Here is a 22,249-nt window from a genome sequence, read left to right as displayed (position 1 = left end):
ACGTTTCTCTTGACCGGTCACCGATTAGACGTGGGGATGGTGAAATCGGTGGCGGTCCTCAGTACGGTGTGTTGTGGCCTTGACGTCCTCAACACACTTCGAGACGTCCAACTCTTTGTCCACGTCATCGTTATTGCTTTGCACTTTGATAATTTGCTTGTCCTATGCCAATGACACGTGGGATCTAGAGCCATCCGTCACTGAAATACGGAACAAGTTATCAAAGTGTAATGTAAAATGGATATATAATCAAATTCTGCGGAGACCAATGCAAACACCCAACCAGGTGGGGGCACTACCGCCTCCATGTACCCCTCCGCTGGTCTCATCGCATATCCTCCCGTCACCACCCGTGCCTAAAACGTACTTATCCTAAATTCTTGTCGTGATTTTACTTTAAGTTTTAGTTCGAAATTAAACTAAAATCATGACAAGAATTTAGGATAAAAAGAATATATTTGAAAGGAAGACTTCATACTTTTTATTTCGTATATCTTAACTCCAAGTGGACTGTTAAATTGTTTGTGCTAAACTTAAACGACAGCAGAGACGCATGCTACAAATTTATCAGGCTCCAAGTGGTCCCGGAGCACTTGGAACACGGCGCATATCAAATCGGATCCTTGTCCTCTAACATTATTATGCAATGGAACGGCCTAGCATTGCTTGATCTAGACCATTTGTCTTAAAATCAATGGTACTATAAGCCTCACCGATCTAAGCTTTGAAAGGTGTTCGTTGGTTTCCTAACTTTGCGAGCGTCACATTCAGAAGTCTTTCTGGCGGGTTTTTTCCTCTCTCTATATATACATATATCATATCCTGATTGCAGTGTCCGTAAACAAACACCCGAATTAGATTAGCCAGATAGAACAACGAAGTATAACTTTTTTTAGGAGGAAGCAATAGCACCCCTTATTCTAGCGACAATAATAAGTTGTATCAAATACCTTCAAATTGCATCTGACATACATGAAAACTTGGCGCTGGTAAACTCAAGCAAATGTTCCCTGAACCTGTGCGGTCTAACTCTCAGACATAATGAACATCAACAAAACAAACGAAGCAAGTTACATCTTCTGCCAATATTCTGCCTTTTCACTCAAATCATAGGTTCTCTCTATCCGTTAACTGTACAACCATAAGTGAAACTTCGTTATGTGGTCATGTGACGATATCATCGACCTCAGAGTGAAATACAAAGCTGGGAAATGTGGTTGTTATGTCCCTGAAACGTCAAGAGAAATGTTAGCAAACAATCTAATTGCTTCAAATCAAATGGAAATATGGTCATTGACTCGTTATGTCCCTTTTGGTATGTTTGGTTGGTGCCCAACTTTGCTTTGCCAAAATTTTGACTTCACTTGATTGGTTGCTTATGGAATCTTGCCCACCCACCTCAAAATCCCTTCCCAACTTGTGCCAAATATATTGGCCAACAAAGGGCCAATGAATTTCTAGCCAATTAATGGCAGGAATTGGTAGTGCATGAATTGGCATGAACCGAACATAAAGATTGCTAGAATTTTCCTAACTCAGCCTGTGGTCTACTACACAGGACAACTTTCAGTTAAATGCACCACACTGCGCCCGCTTACACTGCGCCCGCTTACAGTAGAGTAGTAGACTACTTTTTGCACGTTTCAGATGACCGAAATAGAACTCAAGGTCAAGTAAACATTTACTCCTACAAGTAACTAATAAGTACTCCCTCCGATCCATATTAATTGTCGAAATATTACATGTATCTAGACACTTTTTAGGCATAGATACATCCATATTTTGGCAAATTTGAGACAATTAATATGGATCGGAGGGAGTAACTAACATGCCGTGTCGTACTTAGAAGTCAATAGTTTATGCATAGCCTACCGCACTTATCCCATCTAATTTCCCAATTTCAATTATCACAGGTTTTCTTATCTGGCACAGGCCTCAATTAAGCTTTCAAGCAAGACATTATTTATTTTTCTGGGCATGTGGAGATAAACTTAGTTGTGCAAAAATGCTTCTCAAACTCTATTATATACCATACTTACTTGAGGTAGGAAAGAGTCATTATCTTCAACAACGAAGGATTCCTAGAGACAAAACTCTCCCACTCTGCTCTGTCTATTTTTCCGTCCTGATTCGTGTCAGCATCTGAAAATGTCTGGCACCATTAACCAGTCATTGTCGGTCTAAACAAACATGAGAATTATCTACAGCTTAAGCACCCACTGCCTACTTTCTAAAAGAAATGTTCAATACCTTGTCCAAGATTGTCTCAATAATCTCGTCTGATAATCTCATTTCTGATTCACCTAGAAGAGCAATCAACATCTGCTTTACCTGCATAAGAGAATTTGTGTCAAAAACTTCCAAGGTTGTATGATCTCTGGTTCAGCAAGAAAACATGTACATTCAAATTTCAAAATATTGCTGCAAAAATCCTGTAAGGTGGGTTCTCTGAAAATTATTTGTACTATGCCGTAACTTTGAGCAACAAGTCCTATGGCTCAGTTTATATGGAATTCATTACCCACATTTTTGGCTATTGCTTGGCTTCCTAACAACATAGAGCGTCTGTGGCGGGTTTGGCCGTCTTATTAGTTTTATCCTCACAAGTAGTAACTGTGATGTGTGCTGTATGGTAGTAAATTTAGAAGCTCTGAGAGGCTAGGTAGCTACACTTTCGGTGTTAGCTCAGTCCTTAAGGAAAAAGACAATCACAGTCATTGTCGTACTATCAGTGTTTCTTTGTGAAGCATGTGCCGCAGTAGTGGGTACATGTTGCTTTGCCGATTTTGTTTCTGTAATGGAAGCATATCAGGGTATGCCTCCTTTTCTCTTTCAAAGAAGTTACTTCAGCAGAGTGCACACTCTACTCAAACTTTAGACACACATCAACAAAATTTCTTCTGTATCCCACAAGAAACAACTACTGTATGACCATTTCAGAAAACCTCAACAAGAAAACAAAGGTTAGAGAACATTCAGAGAGGCAATCCAGAAATTACCTCATTCCGTTCTATAAACCCTGTACCATCCATATCATATAGTTTGAAGGAAACTGTCAAGTATCAATCAAGCTGTTCAAACTTCTAGAAAGTGGGTATGATTAATGATTTCTGTGAAGTGACGACAAAACAGAAAGGCTACAACTTACAATCGATTTTCTCTTCCATCGGGAAGTTCGGATGAAACACATTTAAAGCTCGAACAAAGTCACCAAAATCGATAACACCCCTTTTCTTGGCATCGAAAAGGTCAAATATCTACAAGGTCAATTTACGTAAATCAATTCATACTGCTAACAGTGCGCCCGGAAGCACAACATAATGTGTAATATAGCAAATGAGAATGGTTGCCAAGAGGATGGATACCCGATTAGCGAAAAGATTTTCCCTCCTCGCGTTTTTGAATAATGCAAGCTGGAACTCTTCCTGCATGATATAGAGATAGAAATTACTCATAGTTTCAGTGTTTAGTATACAGACAGTTTCAACAACATATCAAACAGGCTCATCGAGCTGTACTGCAAGAATAAAATTTCAGTCACGAACCACATGTACAACAAGGATCCATGTATTCATATGATGTTAAAGAATGTAGAACTGTTAATGGCTATATGTAGTCACTAAAAGGGACAATGCTGCATAAGTTGCTCAGCTGTAAGGCTTTAAGAGAGTCATCACATGCCTAATACAATTCTGGCATGGCAAGGTTCAATTTCATCTTCCAGAGTGAAAGACAAAGAGTAAGCAGCAACATGTCTCAGGTGCTTATTTGGCACTTGTATCTGTCTTGACAAGGCGAGGAAACACAATTGAGTTCCTAAGAGAGTGTTACCTTGTTGATCAACCCGTCATCGATCACCGAGCCACTGATGCTCTTGAACAGCTCGAACAGCGCCTCGACCTCACTAACGCTGACTGCACGAACAAAACAGCAAGCACACCAAGTCAGGCAACGTCCAATCATAATTCGCAAGCCAGGAGGAGGTGGAGCATTAGCGCATGGCAGATGAATACCGCATCAAACTCACGGAACTAGTGCTGGTATCTACTAATAGGAAAGCATATGGTAGTCAAGCATATATCTACTACTCTGATTATTTGATTTGTTTCGACTATCCACGGCAGGATCCCCAGCATCGCACACGGCCTGGGAAGCTATTAGAAGCTGGATTACACGGATTGCGTAGAAAGGGGGGAAAGGGGCGGGATCGGTGGGTGGAGCTCACAGGCGGTCTGGGCGGCGAGGCCGACGGGGTCCTCATAGCCCGGATGCTGCCTCCGCTTCGCCTTCGACTGGATGCACCCCATCGCCCCGGCTTGCTGCCGCGGGGAAGAGCGCAAACACCTCTCCTAACGCCGCCGCGACCAGTCGCGCATCACCGCCGCCAACGCCGCCCGCCGCATAGAAGGTATAGGGCTGCTGGGTGCGTGGATCCGGCCCGTGCGTGCTTTGCGGTGCGAGATTCCGATCGATCTCTCCCGGTGGTCAGATGGAAGCAGGCAGACGGGCGGCGGTGCGGTGAGGTTCTGGCTTGTGGAATGGAGTCGTGGAATCTTTGTAGGTGGCGGAAGCAGCAGGAGGGCTGGTGGAATGGAGTCGCGATCGGTTTTGGCCGGCTCTTGACCCACGTGACGCTTCCACGAAATCCACCGGAACGGAAGGCTGGGTCGGTCGGCTTCGAATCGGAAACCGACTCGTTTCCTCTTTCGCACTTCCGGTCCGGAGCCCGACCGAGCACGAGACGAGTGGCTAGGTCGGTTTGATTTTTACTGTCTCATGCGATTTTTCAAAATCTCCACCGATGGAGACGATGCTCGGAACGAGGGGCGCAGGCAGAAGACCAACCGTAGACGAGCCAGCGCACGAGGAGGAGCGCCAAAGCATATACGCACGGCATCTATCTCGATCGAGACCGAGCGCCGCTCGTCCGGCTTTAGAGAACCCGTCCCACGCAGACATCTGGTCGTCGATCGACTCGCCGTAGTTGGAAACTTCGGCTACCTGACTACGTCGTGCTCTCCTCCCATCGGTGTTCGGGCGCGTCGAGAATAGCTAACGCGCACGTTTAGGAGTAGCCCCGCAAAAGACAGAATTTCTACGATCTCATTGAACACTCGTTGGCTCGGTTCCTAGATGTATATTCAATAACTAAAATACTAAACCAAACTTCTTTTTCAGATATTCAGATAGTTAAGCTTAACGATCTCAACAAGAGAACTCGGCGAGTGCTCATTGACGAGCGCTCGTTAGCGAGCTCGCCTCTTACACCACTTGTGAGTGGCTACCAAGGCCGTCTCTAGAATTTGGAGGTTCCTGTGCCAAACATAAATTGAGGCCTCATATTTGGACAATCCTAATGATTTAAAGTGGAATTAGGAAAAAACGCCGGTGAAACTAGAGTAGAGATTGGTGTCCGCTAGATTGATTTTCAGGTTGGGAGGAGTTGCATAGGCCAATGTGCCTGAAGAAATCAGGTTAGATATTTAGTAGGCGATTCAGGGGAGGGAAAGGAAGAGTGATTAGCAAGCATATGCATTAGTTTCCTTTAGTCGTGAGCTTGAAAGGGTTGCATGAGCTTGGTGGGCTATATTGATTCTATCTTCATCTAACTAATAAATATTCTTAACTAAATTTTGGGGGGCCCAAAAAATTAGGGGCCATATTCCGTCGTCCACTCTGCCCATGCTAATATATAGGCCTGGTGGCTATTGGAACTTATTCTGCTGTTGTAATTGTGATGTCATTTCTCTTTTGTTGTGTTATTTCCAATCTATATAGCCAACCCTATTTAGGAGGAGATCGAGCTCGCTCGTTAGCTTAACGATCCAGCCCTATTTAGCAGGGGAAGGGTGTCGCTGACTCGCCATGTCGTGTGATCTTGTCCATGGAGATCGTGGAAGGGTTGGCCAGCCGTCGTGTGTGTTCCCATTCCACATGACAGTTTTTACCATGTTTCCATGTTCTTCAAGAAGGTGATCGATGAGGTCGCGGACGAATGGAACTCTTGGAGTTGGCGTGGCACGAAGAAAGTTTTCGGCACATGCGGCAAGCTAGTAACCTGCATGGAGACATCTCGGAGAACTTTACCTCTTTTTGTATAGAGTTTGGGCTAGATCGTGGGTTTGTCCAAAAAGATCGATGACGGAAAGAGGTTCTACGGCATGGGTTTAGATGAATTGCTTGCCACTACAGGGTGCTTGCATTCTCATTTCCCAACGACGGTCGTGTGCCCTCAGAAGGGCACACCCATGAGTGGATTAAGTAAATGTGTGTTGCCAGCGTCATGATTGACCGAGAAGTTCGAACCCTTCGATTAGAGAAAGAAACTTAATTAGATGTAATTAATAAAACATGAAGCTAAAGATAAATGACAGAATTATGTTTTCTCACATCGTTTTAGACCACCGAGATACACTTCATCGGAGTGTTTTTATGATCTACTTTGAGCTAGGATTTGGCTATGAGAGAGACAAAAAAAAGAGAACCTAGGATTCAAGGTAGTGATGTAGAAAGATACTTTGTGGGTACTGTGGGATTCTACTTGGTTCAACTTCAACCAGATAATTTTAGAATCACACCATTTTTAAAAAAAATTAGCTCATTTATTTGATCTAAAGGGAGTTGGGGTATCTCAAGTTCATCCTTTTGCACTTGTTATTGGAGAAAACAATAAGAACAAAACACTGGAGTTCATAATTCAGAAAAACAGAGAGGTGTCGAACAGGTTCGTACTACCCCTGCGCCCCCGAAACAATCGCATCAAAAGTGTCACTTGGAAGAATTCTAGGTAGCTTGCGCAAACACATACTCTTTCCGTCCGTGAAAAAATGTACGTTTGGGTTTTTTAAGAAAATTAACCATTAAGTTAGAAAATGCATTGGAAAAGTACGAACCAACATCTTTCTTCTCTTTAATTTTCCCACCTTCAATGAGCTAAGTGCATGAAGATATGTTATTGGGTTTGATTTCTGTGCAATGAGAGAAGCATTTTTTGTAGTCTGAATTACTTTGGAAAGAAAAAAAACACTATTTTGTGTACAATTTTTAAACCAAATGTGGACGGAGGGAATATCGTTATTTTCTCAACAATTAACAGCACCATTGGAAAAATTCACATGCAAAGCTTTTCTACCTATAATCCACGTGGCAGGGCGTCTCCCACCCGAGCTACACCACCTTAGGTGGTTCATCCGTCATCGGACGCGCCCTCCGACCCACGACCCCACCTGCCGGCCCCTGTTCGCCGATCACGTCACCTCACTGGGGCCCATCCCAATCGCGACGTCTCTTCGGGCCCACCCGCAACAATTCAAAAACCGGCCACTGTCTCGCCCCACACGCGTCGACCATCGCGCCCACCTGCTGCCGTCGCTTCCGCTCCAACCCCGAGTCCTCGCTTCGCTTTCCGGTGACGACGGCGACCAAAAGCCCGCGCAGTTCTGTACCTATATCTTCCTCCGCCTCTTGGTCCCCGGTTCGGCCACTAGCAGCAGGTTTGGTCTCGGAGACTATTCGTTCGAGAATTTTGGAGCTGCTCCGCTGATCGGAAGGGTTCCTGGGGGTGGGGCGATGGAGGAGAGATACGAGGCGTTGAAGGAGCTGGGCGCCGGCAACTTCGGGGTGGCGAGGCTGGTCAGGGATAAGCGCACCAAGGAGCTATCAGCCGTCAAGTACATCCAGAGGGGCAACAAGGTGCCTTTTCTCCCCCGCCCCCCTCCCTTTTAATTCAGTTTTGGGGTTTGGTTCTTGTCATCTTGTGGGTTCAGAAATCTGAATCAGATTGGTAGCTATGCGATTGTTGATGATGGAATCGAAACGGTCCTCTGAATCATCTGTAGAACCGTGGTGAATCTGATTATCTGACTGTTGTAATATTTGAGCCCTGTGTACGTGCAGATTGATGAGAATGTGCAGAGGGAGATCATCAACCACCGGGCGCTACGCCACCCCAACATCATACGATTCAAGGAGGTATTTAGGAGATCCTTGATCCTTACTTTAGTAAAGCCGCTGATTATTACTCCGTACGAATGAAATTTGATGGTTCTCAAGTCTGAATTGCTCGTCAGTTCAGAAAGCAGAAATGCATGCTATTTTCGTTTGGGAAACAGATGCTGATTAGCTTTAAAAATGTTTGCATCATGACGATATCTGCCACTTGGTGCTAATGCTGACAGCACTACAGTATGTTCACCACATGTCATTGTCATTATGGATTATGTATTGAGTTAGTTAACAGAGTGATTTCAGAAAGCATCGAAGTTTATCCTAGACTATGGCTCAGGCCAGTCTCCAGTCCAGCTTAGCAATTTACTATCTTCATATAAAATTGAATCGACTTTATATAAAGTGGAACCATTCCTGAATCAATCGAAAACAGGTATGTTTAACTCCGACACACCTGGCCATCGTCATGGAATATGCAGCCGGTGGAGAGCTCTTCCAAAGAATATGCACCGCAGGGAGATTCAGTGAAGATGAGGTTGCTTTACTAGTTGTTCTGCCATCAGAACTATCGATCTTCCTTATTCTGAACCATCTCTGCTACCAGTAGATGTAATTTATTTGCTATTCATGTTGATAGGCAAGGTACTTCTTTCAGCAGCTACTTTCAGGAGTCAGCTACTGCCACTCCATGGTACGCTTTGCTTGTCGAAAATCTTCAAAGGAAACGAATAGAAAAACTCAAGTGTCCATGAACTGATATCGCCAATGCAGGAAATCTGTCACCGTGATCTTAAACTGGAAAACACCCTCCTGGATGGGAGCCCAACACCTCGAGTGAAGATTTGCGACTTCGGTTACTCTAAGGTGCTAATAGTTAATGTTCTCAACCTTTTATTTCTTTGTGCTAAAATTACTTATCAACTTGGCCTTTGTGGTTTTCAGTCTGCTTTGCTGCACTCTAAACCAAAATCAACAGTTGGCACTCCAGCATACATAGCGCCCGAAGTTCTTTCGAGAAAAGAATATGATGGCAAGGCAAGTTATTCCTCATTCTAAGTTTGGCAATATTCAGTTATCCACTGTATTTTGCATCCACGTCTTTCTTTTTTTCGGTAGGGACGAGATAAAAGTAGATAGACATAGCAATTAGTAAATGGAGGAAAACTAACTAAATGTTGTTAGCTTGCCTCCCTTCAATTCAGATAGAGGTATGTAACTTGGTTACCAACTTATCATAGACTCCTTTAACCAAATCTCATCGCATAATTCTGTCTCTTAAAGATAGCTCTGTCCATTAAAGCTAATGCAGCTATGAAAAAAAAAGTGAAGATGCTGACACCAAGAGCTCGATTTTTGCCATTGGCACCAGGCTTTGTTTCCACATATGGTCGTGGAACCGTGATAATTGAACCCTATGGCAATGATCTGTTGACCGTTGCCACTGAAAATGATGCCTTGAGCAAAAACAATCAGCGCTGCATATTTTTACATATCTTCACTCATATATGGTGTTTACATAGTTTGGCTTACAAACCCTTTCATGTTGTCATGAAATGCTTCTCCCTGTGCAGGTAGCAGACGTCTGGTCCTGTGGCGTGACACTCTACGTGATGCTCATTGGTTCGTACCCTTTCGAGGACCCCGAGGATCCGAGAAACTTCCGCAAAACTATCAGCGTAAGCGCTTCATCACCTCCTCCAACTTATCATGCTTCCCTTGTTTTTAGCAAGTCATGAACCCTGAACACGACAGTAATGTGACACTTGACAGAGAATTCTTGGCGTGCAATACTCCATCCCGGACTACATCAGGGTGTCCTCCGACTGCAGACGCCTCCTGTCCCAAATATTCACCGCCGATCCTTCAAAGGTACTACCACTTATCCCTTTTTGTTCAGTAAACCCCAAGTAACTTCAGATTGCTCCAAAAGGCAAAATCATTCGATGTCCATATTCTACCTGCATTTTCTGCGTCTCATTATCTCACCTTTTATTTTTCAAAAAGGAGGAAACGCCCTAACAAAATGATTCTTCTTATGTCTGAAACTCTTAAGAGGATCACAATCCCCGAGATCAAGAAGCTGCCTTGGTACCTGAAGAGCCTGCCGAAGGAGATCGCGGAGAGGGACAGACCCAACTTCACGGAGCCGGAGCCAGAGACGAAGGCAGGGAATGCGTCTGCTCAGGCCGTGGAAGAGATCATGAGGATCATCCACGAAGCCAAGGCCCCCGGCGACTTGTCCAAGTCGTCTGCCGATGCCGCGCTGCTTGCCGAGTTGGCCGAGCTGGAGAGCGATGACGAGGTCGAGGACGAGCTGGGAACGGAAGAGACCTACTGAATTCCTGCAGATGGACCCGTGCAGCTGTTCGCACATACTATACGATCTGAAAAATGGTCGCCGAACGGCCCGAACAGAACAATAATGAGGGGACGTGTAATTCTGTATCATTGTACCTTTTGTACATGCACCTCGCCGAATTTATTGTGACAGAATAAAAGAAGATGTTACGAGAGTAAATAAGCAATCCAAATTTTAGATGATCGACAAGGAGAAAAGCCGACTACTCCTGCCTCCGCAAGTAGGTGCCCGTGCGTTGCAACGGAGAGATAACCATCCTATCACTATTTATAACACTCTTACGTGTGTGTGTAAGTATTCCAAGTCCTTGTGACAATGTGGGAATAAAACAAATACTGTAACACAATCGACACGAAGAAAAACATGGCATGCATGAACTCTCATGTCTGAATTGCAAATATCTCTCTATACTGAGGCTGACAGAAACATTCACACGAAGATCTTATCGCAGAAGAAGGTAAAGAGGATGGAGCTATGATGGCGGTGCACTGGCAAAATGCCGACCCGTTCAACACCTGACCTAAGCTTATACCCTCGGCCTGACATCTAATATAACTAAGTAACTAACTGGTGCCACCATAGAGAATGGCTTCACAACCTGAGAGATAGTTTCATGGTAAATTCTAATCATTTTTTACAACACACCATCCAATGCCTTATTAACATACACTTTCACTTCTTACAGGTGCAAGTAGTACAACCCACGCACATTGCGCAGCAAAATAAAAAATTATGACAAAGCCAACATCTGGCTTGATTAATTTAAGAGGCATCTAGAAATTGATGATATATACAAATTCTAGGTAATTGTCCTTAGAGATAATGACATAATGTCGAAGAGGAACAACAAGATAAAACTGTTCCTCGAAAGTTTACATTGTCATATTGACAAAATTCCATGGAAAAATAAAAGTCAACCGAGCTTATGCATGTAAATTCTTGACTTGCGGATCCAAAAGTGAAAAAACCTCCAACTCTTCAATTTTTAGCCCTAAATATTCCTTTTTTTTTACTCCCTTCCCATATTAAGTGACTCAAATTTACTCAAATATGGATGTATATATACTCAAAAGACGTCTAAATACATGTAATATTCCGTCACTTAATATGGGACATAGGGAGTACCATCTTTGCCAGAACTTCTTTTATTTATTTATTTTGAGGGAAAAGAGGATTATATTAGACAGAGGTAACAAAGTCATTACAATCTCTCTGCGCTGTATTGACTCTTCATCATCGTGCCGCACCATGATTCGGCAACTCATAATACTCTTCAATATTCCGATACAAATATGTTTTCACCATGATTCATACAATGGATCTTGGAATAATTATATGATTCTTGACATCGAATGTCACATGAAAACTTGTCAAAATAAGGTTCATGGCACATATTGGTAGGTCCATCCGTCTATATCCAAATGAGATAACATCAAGTTCACACTTTAAACTAAGAATACATTGTGATTGCAATAAATTACAAATTCTAAGTGGTGGGACGTACTCTTTAAACAAAATTATTCAACAAAGAAATTAATACGATCTCCACATATAATACACATAAAGCTAATGAGACGATAGAGCTAGCCAGCCAGGTGTAATATAAATACACAATATTGGTTAATAAGATGGTTCCGTACTAACTTTCACAATTTTTCTTACTGATTTTACTATGGATCTTTAAGACATGGAGGAACAAAAGAAGACATGAATTCTAGCAGTTAGTTAAAGGAAAAGTACATCAATGAATCATGTAATTAATCTGATACATGACACCATTTTTTAACAATATGCTAATGCAGGGCATGTGTTCAAGAAAAATAGGCTAGACAAACCTCAGGTTCATCAGTTGTCCAGGGAAGTCCTTGAGCAATATGTATGCGCTTCTTTTCATCCTCAATAAGCATTTCCTGTACTTTTTTAATAAACTGCTGTTCTTTGGCCCTTCCTATTTGCTGTTAAAACAGGATTCACACATCATAATGTATATATCAATATAGGTCATTTTAACTACTGAATCTACTACTACCGACTTGCCCATTAACAAGCAGAACATTAGCCAAAGATTTTGCTGTTCACCTCTGGTCTCAGCTTGAAAGGATGCTGTCTAGTAACCTTGAGCTTTCTATTTCAGCTGCTCCTTAGCGATTTAGATGACTGCAAGACAGCATTCATTTCAGAGAATAGAAGTTAATGTATCCTCCTGTTCCGCTAGCTCCTGCGCTCTCCAGCCGACATCGTGCTGTCCCAGCTCGATCCAAAAATTCCATCAATTGATCGATACAATGTGTCGACAACAAATAAACACAACCATCTAAAAACAAATAAATACAACCCCTTCTCCTGACTTCTTGTCTGAACAAACTAACCTGTTGCTGTTGCCATCGGGTGAAGTACAACGCCTGCTCGGCTCTATGTCCGAGAAATCAGACGGAACCCCAAAGTCGCTCTCGTCCTTCCAAGGCTGCAACCCTGGCAGCGCCCAGGTCTCCTCTCCGGCCCGATTGGCGTCAGAGGTAGCGCTGGAGATGGAGAGCAGGCTCTCGAAGGCATGGACCAGGTGCTTGATGTGGCCAGCCCCAAAATCTGGCACACTATTCAATGCCTTTGCCATCACTCTGCTCCTAATCGCCCTCACCTTGCTACTACCCTCCAATTCTGCCACATCCGCCTCGCTTCTTCCGGGCGGAGTTGGTGGTCGGAGTCTTCGACTTCGAGGTCGGCAGGGGAGGGGATACAAGGATGTTCGGGTCAGAGTTCTCATAGGCTTGCGAGACGCACGCGCGCGAGGCAGACTTGGACGGGATCTTCACCGCCGTCGTGGTCGACGACTTGGGCGGGGTCTCCGGCGGCGCCGGGGCCGGGAGCTTGGCCGGAGTCTTCGCCGTCACCCCGAGGACCGGTGAGGAGGAGGGCTGGGACGGCGGCGGCGGCTCGGTGAGGAGGAGGAGGTCGGTGGCATATCGGTGCGAGTAAAATCCGAGGAGGAAAGCGCGAGCGCGAAGGAGACAGCGGGGGCGGCCGTTTATGCTCCATGGCGGCGGGGGCGGATCCAGTCTCCGGGGCGACGGCACGTGCAAGCGAGGAGCGCAGCGGTGACGGGTCGTCCATAGATCTTGGCCGACGGAGGCTAAGGCGGCTTGGGCGAGCGGAGTTGGATGCAGCGCGCGCAGGAGAAGGAGAGAGAGGGCGGGGGCGGCAGCGAGGTGAGGAGGTGTGGGGGACATCGAGCCCTTTTTCCTCGCGGAAGGAAGGGTTAGCGATTCTGTCTTTCTTTTCGCATGCGTCGTGGTGGGAGAAGACGACGCACGAGCCTACGGCTTAACACGGACGCAACTGCAAATCAAGGAAGAGTAAAGAAATTCTGAAAACCACACATGGTTAATTAACCGACCAAGGACGATACCGTGGGACCGGGAAAAGCGTCTCCTGTTAGCCAGTCCGTATTTTAGCAGGCCCGTAGGACAAGTCAACGCGCAGGGCAAATTAGTGGTCAGCTCAGCGATAACACTATGGAATTAAACACGCACACTATGGAACGCTAACTGCCGCACGCGCCATGCAGCTCATAGATATGTACGTAGGCTCTCTCTGGTTCTATTCACTCTCCACAATTCGACCATCACGCCGTCGCTCCCGTCTGAGAAATCCTCCAGCAAGAAACCCAATCAAACCCTAGAGACGCGCCATGGAAGCGGCGGACGAGCTCGGCCTGGGCCTCTCGCCGGGCTTCAAGTTCAACCCTGAAGACGAGGAGCTGGTGGAGTACTTCCTGCTCCCACGGCTCCTGGGCCAGAAGCTCCCGCTAGAAGGCATGATCTACGAGGACGATCCGTTGCGCGCGCCGCCGTGGAAGCTCCTGAGCGATCACGGGCGCAAGGGCGAGGCCTTCTTCTTCGCGGCCGGGCACGCGATCCACGGCGGCAGCAGCCGGCGGCAGAAGCGCACCTGCGAGGGCGGCGGGTGCTGGGAGGGCCAGGGCCAGAAAGGCCGCAAGGACGGCAACGGCGACACCAACAACAAGCTACGCGTCGTCGACTCCGAGAGCTGCGGCGCCATGGAGGTCGAGTGGAAGAAGTACATGCTCAACTTCCACATCGACGGCGAGGAGGGCAGCACGGGGTGGGTCATGCACGAGTACGTGGTCACCGCGCCCGCCTGCCTGGTCTCGCCGACGTCCATCAGGGCGTACCGGATTCGGCTCAGCGGACACGGCAAGAAGCGCAAGAGGGAGGCTGAAGATTATTGCGGCGGCGCCGACGAAGACGGTGGACTGGCGCGCGCCGCGGCCCGGCAAGCCCGAACAGAGGAGCCCGATCTTGCTGTCCAGGATCACATTTCGGGGGCTTCGAGCTTTGTTTTCCCCGATCAAGATTCGTCCCAGGTGGTGACCGACGACCAGCCGCTGCAGGTGGATTCTTTTTTCGAAGGCCTCTTCGTGCCCGACGTGTCGTGGTTCGAGCCAGGCGCAGACCTCGGATCGTTATAGAGTGCGCCGCCGTCAGATCAAGAAGCCCGGCCGGACGTGGTGAACGGTGCTGCGGCGCCGGCGGCTGGGACGACGCTGCCGTTGGGTCAAGGATCCTCCTCCTTCGGCTTTCATGGACGAACCACTCTTGGACCTCGTGAACATGGATCTCTCGGACTTGCACGAATTCTTAGACTTTACACAGTGCGGTTTGCAGCAGGCCGATCTGGATGCTGCCGGAGATCAACGCTGATCCACAAGGAGATTGGCGTGTACGCTGTAGGCCTGTAGCTAGCAGTTTTGCCGATGTTTCTTTGTGATGTAGAGGCCTCATCTGATGAAATTGTGATGGCTTGTAATTACGGATAATGTGTTGTATACACAGGTCATTGATTAGTCGATTCTTGACTGTATGAATTCAAGAATTCTGTATCTGTTTGGATTGAGTTATATATGCTGTTGATCAGTTGAAGTTTATTTCTCCTGTTCTGAGTCACACGTGAGAATTGTGAATCCCCAATCATTTCCAGGCGCGACAACCCAAACTCGATCCTTCCTATCCCGCGCTGTTTCTTTGCCGTGTGTTGCCGAGAGCATTTCTTCGAGCACACCGCAAAACACAGGGATACGCCGTGGCCCGGAAGAAAATCGCAAAGACGAGCCAAGGCTTTCGGCAAAGAATCGGCAAAAACTAGAAATGGCTGTGCCACGAGGACTAGCCCGCCGCAGCTAATGGCGCGAAAACGGAGGAATCTTTTGCTGGAGGCCAGCCTTCGGCAAATATACCTCCTTTTTGTTCACGCGCCAACCAAATCTTCGTTGCGCACTAAATTCTTTTTTCCCGTTTTTCCCCCAAATCTTTGCTAAAGGCCAGGCTTTCCCCGTTTATTCCCCACCTGTCATAGCCCTCCAGTGGGTCTGGGCCAACCTGACAACGCGGCCCCACCAGTCAGTAGGTAACGGTCAAAGAGGTTGATCTGACGGCAAAGCTTCGTTTGGGCACATGTGAGGTTGGGGCAGAAGGAAGAGAACAAAAGTGAGCAGAGTTTGAGGCATGTGACCAAACTGAGCAAGACTAAGCAAGGAGAGATATGAAAATAGAAATCCCTTTACATAAAGCCATGGCTCATTGTGAAGATTCGAAATACAACTCACCTGGCCATCTCCTTCAACCGCTCCCGATCCAACGTTGAACGCAAGTTTGATCCCCATGGCCGCAAATAAATCCCCATTTTCCCATGGGCCAAAATCCAAATCATTTGTTGGTTTAAAAGGCAATATGTTCCGGATCTTCCGTTAAGATCCGAAGCACATCTCACCTGCAGCCATTTTCTTTCTCCGTCCACTCCGGTCCAACGTAGTTACATCGGTCTCGAGTTTGATCCCCTCAGGCGCAAATAAACGCACCATTCATTCCGTGGTCCGTGGGCCGAAATTCAAAATCTCAACGGAAAAACATATCAAATGGTTGAAATCAACTTATCTCTAACTAAAAATTAGGTAACTTAGATAAACCCATTTTTTTTAATTGAGCACAGAGCTAGAAAATGAAGGGAGTAGAGTTTAGCGAGGCTAATGCATATTGCATCCGCTACGAAACCATGTCATTCAGCAGCTCGTCCACCTGCTGCAGCTCTGGCGCTGGCGGCAAGTCGTTCGAGAAATCGATCGTCGAGGGCTCGAGGCGCTCACGGCAGCTGCAGGATGCCGTACGGGAGGAGTCGGAGCTCCACCGGCACCTCCGGGAAGCCGCTGAAGTCCATGGCCTCGCCGTCATTGTGAGCAGCGGCTGCCGTGGGTGCAGGCGATTGCCGCCGCTTGAAGTTAGTGATGGCCTTGGCGCCGTGAAGCTGGGCGGCGGCGGCGTCGTAGCCTCTGGCGGCCTCGTGGGCGGTGTCGAAGATGCCGAGATGCAGCGTGGTGCCCGAGCGTTTGATCTGCCCCCTGTACCTGCCGCTTGGTTGTCGGCACACGCCGCGGAACTCGGTCCGGGCCTCCGGTGCCGGTCTAGTCTTCTTCTTTCTCCTACCCGCCGCAGCTTCGTCAGTGACCACCATCTCTCCCGCACTCAGCTCAACTGGACTACTGAAGAAGAAGAAAAAGAAGATGAAGAGATTCGTGGTACAGTGATCCCTGGCTATAGTAATTGTGCATCTGTCCCCGTACTGCTCGCCTCGTCTATATATGGTCAGTCAGTTCCCCAGGAAACATACAGGCCCGGCAGGCCGGCACTGCTAGCTAGGTGTAGCTTCAAGCTAGCAAAACTAGAGTACAGTACTAGCAATACCGCCCGGCCGGATGCTGCACCACGTACGCATATGCGAGATGGTTCGTGCGGCCGTGGGATCGACCTTCAGACAAGCTGTATCCACAGGCCGGCCGGGTAATTCATTATTCATGTAACCACAAAAGCATACAGATCGAAGAGTGTTTTGATCGTCTACGCAGGATAGTGTCAACAGTACAACTGGGGACTGGATGTGCTTGCAGTGTGGAAGGTTTCCTGTTGCAGTAACTCTGCGCATTATGCACTCGACAGTACAGCTTGTCAGGCTACTTTTTGACTCGTCGATCGAGCCTCGCCCTAGTTTTACCTTTTTTATTCGGCCCTGATACATTATTGTAAATTTTAAAGAATCAAGTTTTTTTTAGTTGTCTCACAAAACCAGGATTGTTTTAAATAGTCTCACAAAATCACAATTTTTGGACAGATGGTCTTAGAAAACCCTAATTTCGATAATTAAGCTGGTTGATTGTGTTTCCGACAAACTGGGACTACCAGTCAGATGCCACGTCATCTTTCCCGACCCATTTTCGACACCCGTTTTCGATGCCATGTTAGTTTCTACCCGACTGCATCTCTCCAGTACTCATCTAAGGGTCGCTCCCTAATCCACATTCATTACGTGAAGATAAGACCCAGAGGCTTTCTATAGGGCCTGGAAATGTAACATCTACGTCTTTCCAGTACATACAATGACAACAATCTTGACCATCGAGTCAAGCACTTAAACCTGGGATTCGGCTCTGTAAATCCCCACGGGTCAAGTCAAATTTCGCCAGTTGTCAGGTTCGAGCCTGGGGACTCAAGTACTGATGAAAACTAATGTTGTATTTGCCCTAGAGCAATTAATTGGACTCGACTTCTCGAGTATCCAGGCACATTGAGCATATATCCCTACGATCCCTAATTTAAAAAACAATGGGCTCCTCCCATCGATTTCCATTAGAGAAACCGCCCTAGTTTAACAGAGTATTACAACACAGCAACCAAAATAAGGGTACTGCAGAATGGAAAACAAGTCTCTGAAAAACATGAAGTATAGCACCCATCTACAAGCACATGCTCCAGCAACGACAGAACTCCTTCAACTTGCAAGTCTTCTCCCCATCGGCACCCATCCTTGTCGACGTGAGAACGCTTCAGTCATGACCAGTCTGATCATCGCGCTCCCTGCCTCCAGCTTTCTTCTGTTTGTTTCGATCTGCAGGATAGCCCAAGAGTTCAGATGACTGCAAAGACTGAAGATTATCGTCGCCGGATCTTCCGGGAATTGTTGCCTGAAACAAGCATTGTTTCTTGTCTTCCAGATTGTCCAAATCACTGCAGCCGCACCACTAAGTGCAAGCTTAGGATGGACAGTAGAGAAAGAGGATCCCCAGGCTCCCAGTATATCACTAATGGAGTTAGGGACCCTGCTAAGTCCTAAGGCACACCCAACCACCTGCCACACAAACCTGGCAACAGGGCACCTGCACAGAAGGTGATCCACAGTCTCAGCAGCAGTGCAAAAATAGCATTGAGCATTCCCAGACCAACCTCTTCTGAGCAAGTTATCTTTAGTAAGAATACTATTCCTAACAGCCAGCCAGGTGAAGATTTTTATCTTGAGAGGGATCTTCAGGTTCCATACACCTCTGTAATCAACCAGAGCTCCAGCCTTCAAATGTAAATAAAGAGATCTAACCGAGAATTGTCCAGACTTGCATATCTTCCATCTTACAGTATCAGGTTCAGAGGACAGAGTAGTCTTATCCACAAGCTCAACAATCTCCTGCCAGCAGTCCTCAGTTTCTCCATACATAGTTCTTCTGAACTTGATAAAATCAGTTCCTTTGTCTTTCACCTCTTTGATAGTCACATGTTTTGTAAAAGTCAGGTTATACAGCCTGGAATATTTCTAGCCAGTGACTGTTGTCCATTCCATACATCTTCCCAGAATTGAGTTTTGGCCCCATCTCCAACTATCCTCTGAGTGCAGTTTTGAAAGATCTGATTAACACCCATCACACTCTGCCAGAAGTGTGACTCCCCACTGCCTCTTTTATCCTGTGACAACACATGTTTCTGCAAATAATTTATACTCAAAGGCTCTGCCAGGTCCTAGTAGTGTTCTCTAACTTTCACAGCCACTTACACAACAAGCTTTGATTCATAACATCCAAATCTAGAATCCCTAAAACTCCACATTCTCTAGGAGAGCAAACAGCAGGCCAGTTCACCAAGTAATATTTCTTTTTGCCAAGATGTTCTTGCCATAATAACCTGGCCCTGTAATAATTCATTCTTTTCAGCACTCCTTTTGGAGCAGCCAGGAAGGAGAGCATGTATAAAGGAACACTGCTTAAGCAAGCATTTGTCAACACTGCTCTTCCTCCTATAGACAGAATGTTCCCTTTCTTCCCAGCTAGTTTCTTCTCCATCTTTTCCTCGATGGGTTTCCATTTTGAATTGCTAAGTCTCTTCACATCCACAGGGATGCCTAAATAGTTAATAGGGAGTTGTCCCACTTTACAAGTGAAAATTTCACTGTATTGGGTTTGTCTGTTCACAGCATCTCCTAGGCAATAAATTTCACTTTTATGGAAATTGATTTTCAACACAGATACTTGCTCAAACAAGCAGAGTATGAATTTTAAATTTCTTTCATTTACCAAATCATCTTCGAGCAAGAAAATTGTATCATCTGCTAATCCCCCATCAACCAGCTCAGGCACTAAACCATTCACAATTTTCTCTCTCTCTGTGCTTGTTTGATCATCATAGCTAATCCATCAACTATAATATCAAACAACATGGGAGAGAGTGGGTCACCTTGCCTTACACCTTTGAAAGTGGGGAAATATGGTCCAATGACATCATTAACTTTGATAGCCACTCTTCCACCTTTAACCACTTTCATAATCCAGTCACACCACAAGTCACCAAAGCCTTTAGCTTGCAACATTTGATAAAGGAAAGTCCACTTAACCTTATGATAAGCTTTCTCAAAATCAATTTTGAGCAGCAAGCCAGCTTTCTTTTTGTGATGAATCTCATGTATAGTTTCATGAAGGAGAATAGTCCCCTCCATGATATGTCTGTCCTTGATAAAAGCAGTCTGAGTATCAGCCACCATAGTCTTAATAATTCTGCCCAATCTGTTAGCTAGAACTTTTGTCAGTATTTTGTAACTCACATTTAGCAGACAAATTGGCCAGAATTTCTGAATCATAGTAGCATCTGGAATTTATTTTCTACATTTGATCAAATTTATTTGATTTGACGTATTGTCAAAATCTGGTTGTGAAACTGTTGCTTAACAGTCGAACACTTAAACATTGGCTCAGACCATCTCTGAGTCGAAACACTTCTCATTCAAAGTTTAACTCGATGAACTCCTGAGTCAACAGCATTATGCAACTGGCTCAACAGCTACTTGAAGCTTGTTCTTTGCGGGGAAGTCCCTACTCAAGTCTTCGACTCAACTAGGCACTTGGGGCTAATAACCACGTACTCGACTCGAGTATACCAGTTACGGCCCAGTTGGGGGCCCACAAAGAATTCTACTACGACTCCAGAAGTTCATATGCCAAATCTTGCGACTCAAGACAAAAAAGCTTAATTAGAGTATGTCTCCTATTGTAACCGACTTGTACTCTACCTGAGACCTGGCCTCCTGCATATATAAAGAACCAGGAGGGGGATCCAAGAAGGCCCAATATAGATAGAAGCCGCCTAGACGCACTCGCCAGATCGAATCTGTGCCTCTAGCCTCCGCGACACCCTTTGTAATCGACTCATCAATACCAGATTAGACAAGCAGGACGTAGGGGTATTACCTTCTGAGGGCTCCGAACCTGGGTAAATCATGTCCCCTGTGTCCTTGTTAGCCGACAAGATCGCCAACACATACACTCGAAGCTTTCCTAGATATAAGTCCACCAATATGTACATTGTCAAAGTCCCAACTTCGTCACTGGGCTTGCCGCAGTACCAACAGCTCCCCTTCTTCTTCTCGCCGGATCCACCGGCCCCGCCACCCCCAGATTTCTCTGTGGCGACGGGAGAGTTCGCCTTCACAGGGGACCTGCCATTCTTGTCACTTGAGCCACCGGAGTTAGACCCGTGGCTGCGTTGGCGCCACTCCTCCTCTACGAGCAGCAGCTTGCTGCCCACCTCAGGCTTTGGATCGAGCCCGTCCTCGGCGGCGGAGAGCCGGCCTGAGAGCTCCTCTATGGACATGTTGGAGAAGTCGAGGCATGATTCCATCGCCAAGGCAACTGGCTTGATTCTCGCCGGCACCAAACGCAACAGCTTCTTCACCGTCTTCTCCTCCGTGATGTCATCGCCAACCTGCTACAGGTCAGTCACAATTCCAATCAGCCGGAGCGCGAAGTCTTCGATCGACTCGCCACTCTTGAAGCGCTAGGTTCTCGTACTCCTTTGCGCAGCTTCTGGGCCTTCACCTCGCGGACGTGCTCGACGCCGGCGCGTCTCAGCTTGACGGCTTCCCAGGCCTTGGCCGCGATCACGCGCATCATGTCGAGCGGCACCGAGCGCAGGATGGCGCTGCACGCCTCCCGCTCCTGCCGCCTCGAAGTCTCCAGGCCTTCGACCGCCTCCCAGAGCCCAGCGCCCTGGAGTTGGACGCGCACCAAGATGGCCCAGTCCGCGTAGTTGGTGCGCGTCAACATGGGGAACGTCACGGCGCTGCCGCGCTCACCTCACGCACCACCTCCTGCTGCTGTACGACGACTTGTGTGTCGTGGCGTCTTCTGCGGCTCCAGCCACGGTTCAACATGCGTGAGCGCGGCGGAGTTGCAGCTCGGTCACCTCCAGCATTCGACATGGCCGACGATCACCAGAACTAGATCAGGCTCTGATACCAAGTGTAGTTGCACGGTGAAATATCGAGTACGTCAAAGGGGGGGGGGTGAATGTGACCAGTTTTAATTCTTTCTTCGAAATATGAAGACTGAAGACCAAAAACAGTCACAGTACTTCAACAACAGTGATTACACTTAGCAATTTTAGAGTAGCAGCGGAAAGAAGAAAGATGAACAAGTTTATAGCAGTAGCAATGAAGATAAAACACAATGAATCAGTTATACTTCAACAGAGAGTAAAAGTTGAGGAACGAAATCACCAGAACTGAAGACACATGGATTTGTTTTCCGAAGTTCAAATTGTTGGCACAATCCTACGTCTCGTT

At 46.5% G+C, this 22,249-nt stretch overlaps 5 protein-coding genes and 1 pseudogene across 7 annotated transcripts; 2 read left to right on the top strand and 4 right to left on the bottom strand.

Annotated features, from left to right (window-relative positions):
- Nucleotides 1–868: 868 nt before the first annotated feature.
- Nucleotides 869–4,610, bottom strand: LOC100826886 (calcineurin B-like protein 1). 2 transcript variants are annotated; one of them, XR_002965083.1, is made up of 8 exons: nucleotides 4,226–4,610; nucleotides 3,832–3,914; nucleotides 3,366–3,425; nucleotides 3,149–3,257; nucleotides 3,000–3,052; nucleotides 2,251–2,331; nucleotides 2,040–2,142; nucleotides 869–1,228 (listed from the first exon to the last, which is right to left on the bottom strand). XR_002965083.1 is itself a non-coding variant. In XM_003574302.4 (8 exons), exons 1-8 carry the CDS (start codon nucleotides 4,305–4,307, stop codon nucleotides 1,165–1,167), a joined length of 645 nt encoding a protein of 214 aa, XP_003574350.1. In that variant the 5' UTR covers nucleotides 4,308–4,605; the 3' UTR covers nucleotides 869–1,164. The 2 variants fall into 2 exon arrangements, 1 of the variants encoding a protein (XP_003574350.1); XM_003574302.4 differs by having other exon boundaries at nucleotides 2,040–2,152; nucleotides 4,226–4,605.
- Nucleotides 4,611–7,349: 2,739 nt separating this feature from the next.
- Nucleotides 7,350–10,495, top strand: LOC100826573 (serine/threonine-protein kinase SAPK3). 2 transcript variants are annotated; one of them, XM_003574301.4, is made up of 9 exons: nucleotides 7,354–7,692; nucleotides 7,897–7,971; nucleotides 8,381–8,482; nucleotides 8,585–8,638; nucleotides 8,719–8,811; nucleotides 8,890–8,982; nucleotides 9,519–9,623; nucleotides 9,718–9,816; nucleotides 10,001–10,495. In XM_003574301.4, the coding sequence occupies exons 1-9, from the start codon at nucleotides 7,570–7,572 to the stop codon at nucleotides 10,283–10,285; spliced, it is 1,029 nt and encodes a 342-aa protein (XP_003574349.1). In that variant the 5' UTR covers nucleotides 7,354–7,569; the 3' UTR covers nucleotides 10,286–10,495. The 2 variants fall into 2 exon arrangements, with proteins under 2 accessions (XP_024317501.1, XP_003574349.1); XM_024461733.1 differs by having other exon boundaries at nucleotides 7,350–7,692; nucleotides 8,719–8,982.
- A 1,249-nt stretch (nucleotides 10,496–11,744) lies between these two features.
- Nucleotides 11,745–13,070, bottom strand: LOC100838802 (annotated as a pseudogene).
- Nucleotides 13,071–13,994: 924 nt separating this feature from the next.
- LOC112271683 (NAC domain-containing protein 83-like) lies at nucleotides 13,995–14,795 on the top strand. The gene has a single exon (XM_024461432.1). It carries the CDS (start codon nucleotides 13,995–13,997, stop codon nucleotides 14,793–14,795), a length of 801 nt encoding a protein of 266 aa, XP_024317200.1.
- Nucleotides 14,796–16,462: 1,667 nt separating this feature from the next.
- LOC104584190 (ethylene-responsive transcription factor 9) lies at nucleotides 16,463–16,831 on the bottom strand. The gene has a single exon (XM_010238361.1). It carries the CDS (start codon nucleotides 16,829–16,831, stop codon nucleotides 16,463–16,465), a length of 369 nt encoding a protein of 122 aa, XP_010236663.1.
- Nucleotides 16,832–18,197: 1,366 nt separating this feature from the next.
- On the bottom strand, nucleotides 18,198–21,731 carry LOC104584189. The gene is made up of 7 exons (XM_010238360.1): nucleotides 21,477–21,731; nucleotides 21,007–21,390; nucleotides 18,985–19,104; nucleotides 18,779–18,901; nucleotides 18,595–18,715; nucleotides 18,513–18,527; nucleotides 18,198–18,259 (listed from the first exon to the last, which is right to left on the bottom strand). Exons 1-7 carry the CDS (start codon nucleotides 21,729–21,731, stop codon nucleotides 18,198–18,200), a joined length of 1,080 nt encoding a protein of 359 aa, XP_010236662.1.
- Between the last annotated feature and the right edge of the window lie 518 nt (nucleotides 21,732–22,249).

This window comes from Brachypodium distachyon, chromosome 3, assembly GCF_000005505.3.
Source record: "Brachypodium distachyon strain Bd21 chromosome 3, Brachypodium_distachyon_v3.0, whole genome shotgun sequence".
NCBI lineage: Eukaryota > Viridiplantae > Streptophyta > Magnoliopsida > Poales > Poaceae > Brachypodium > Brachypodium distachyon.
The sequence above is the reverse complement of the archived record's forward strand: the minus strand, read 5'-3'. Positions and strand labels throughout refer to the sequence as shown.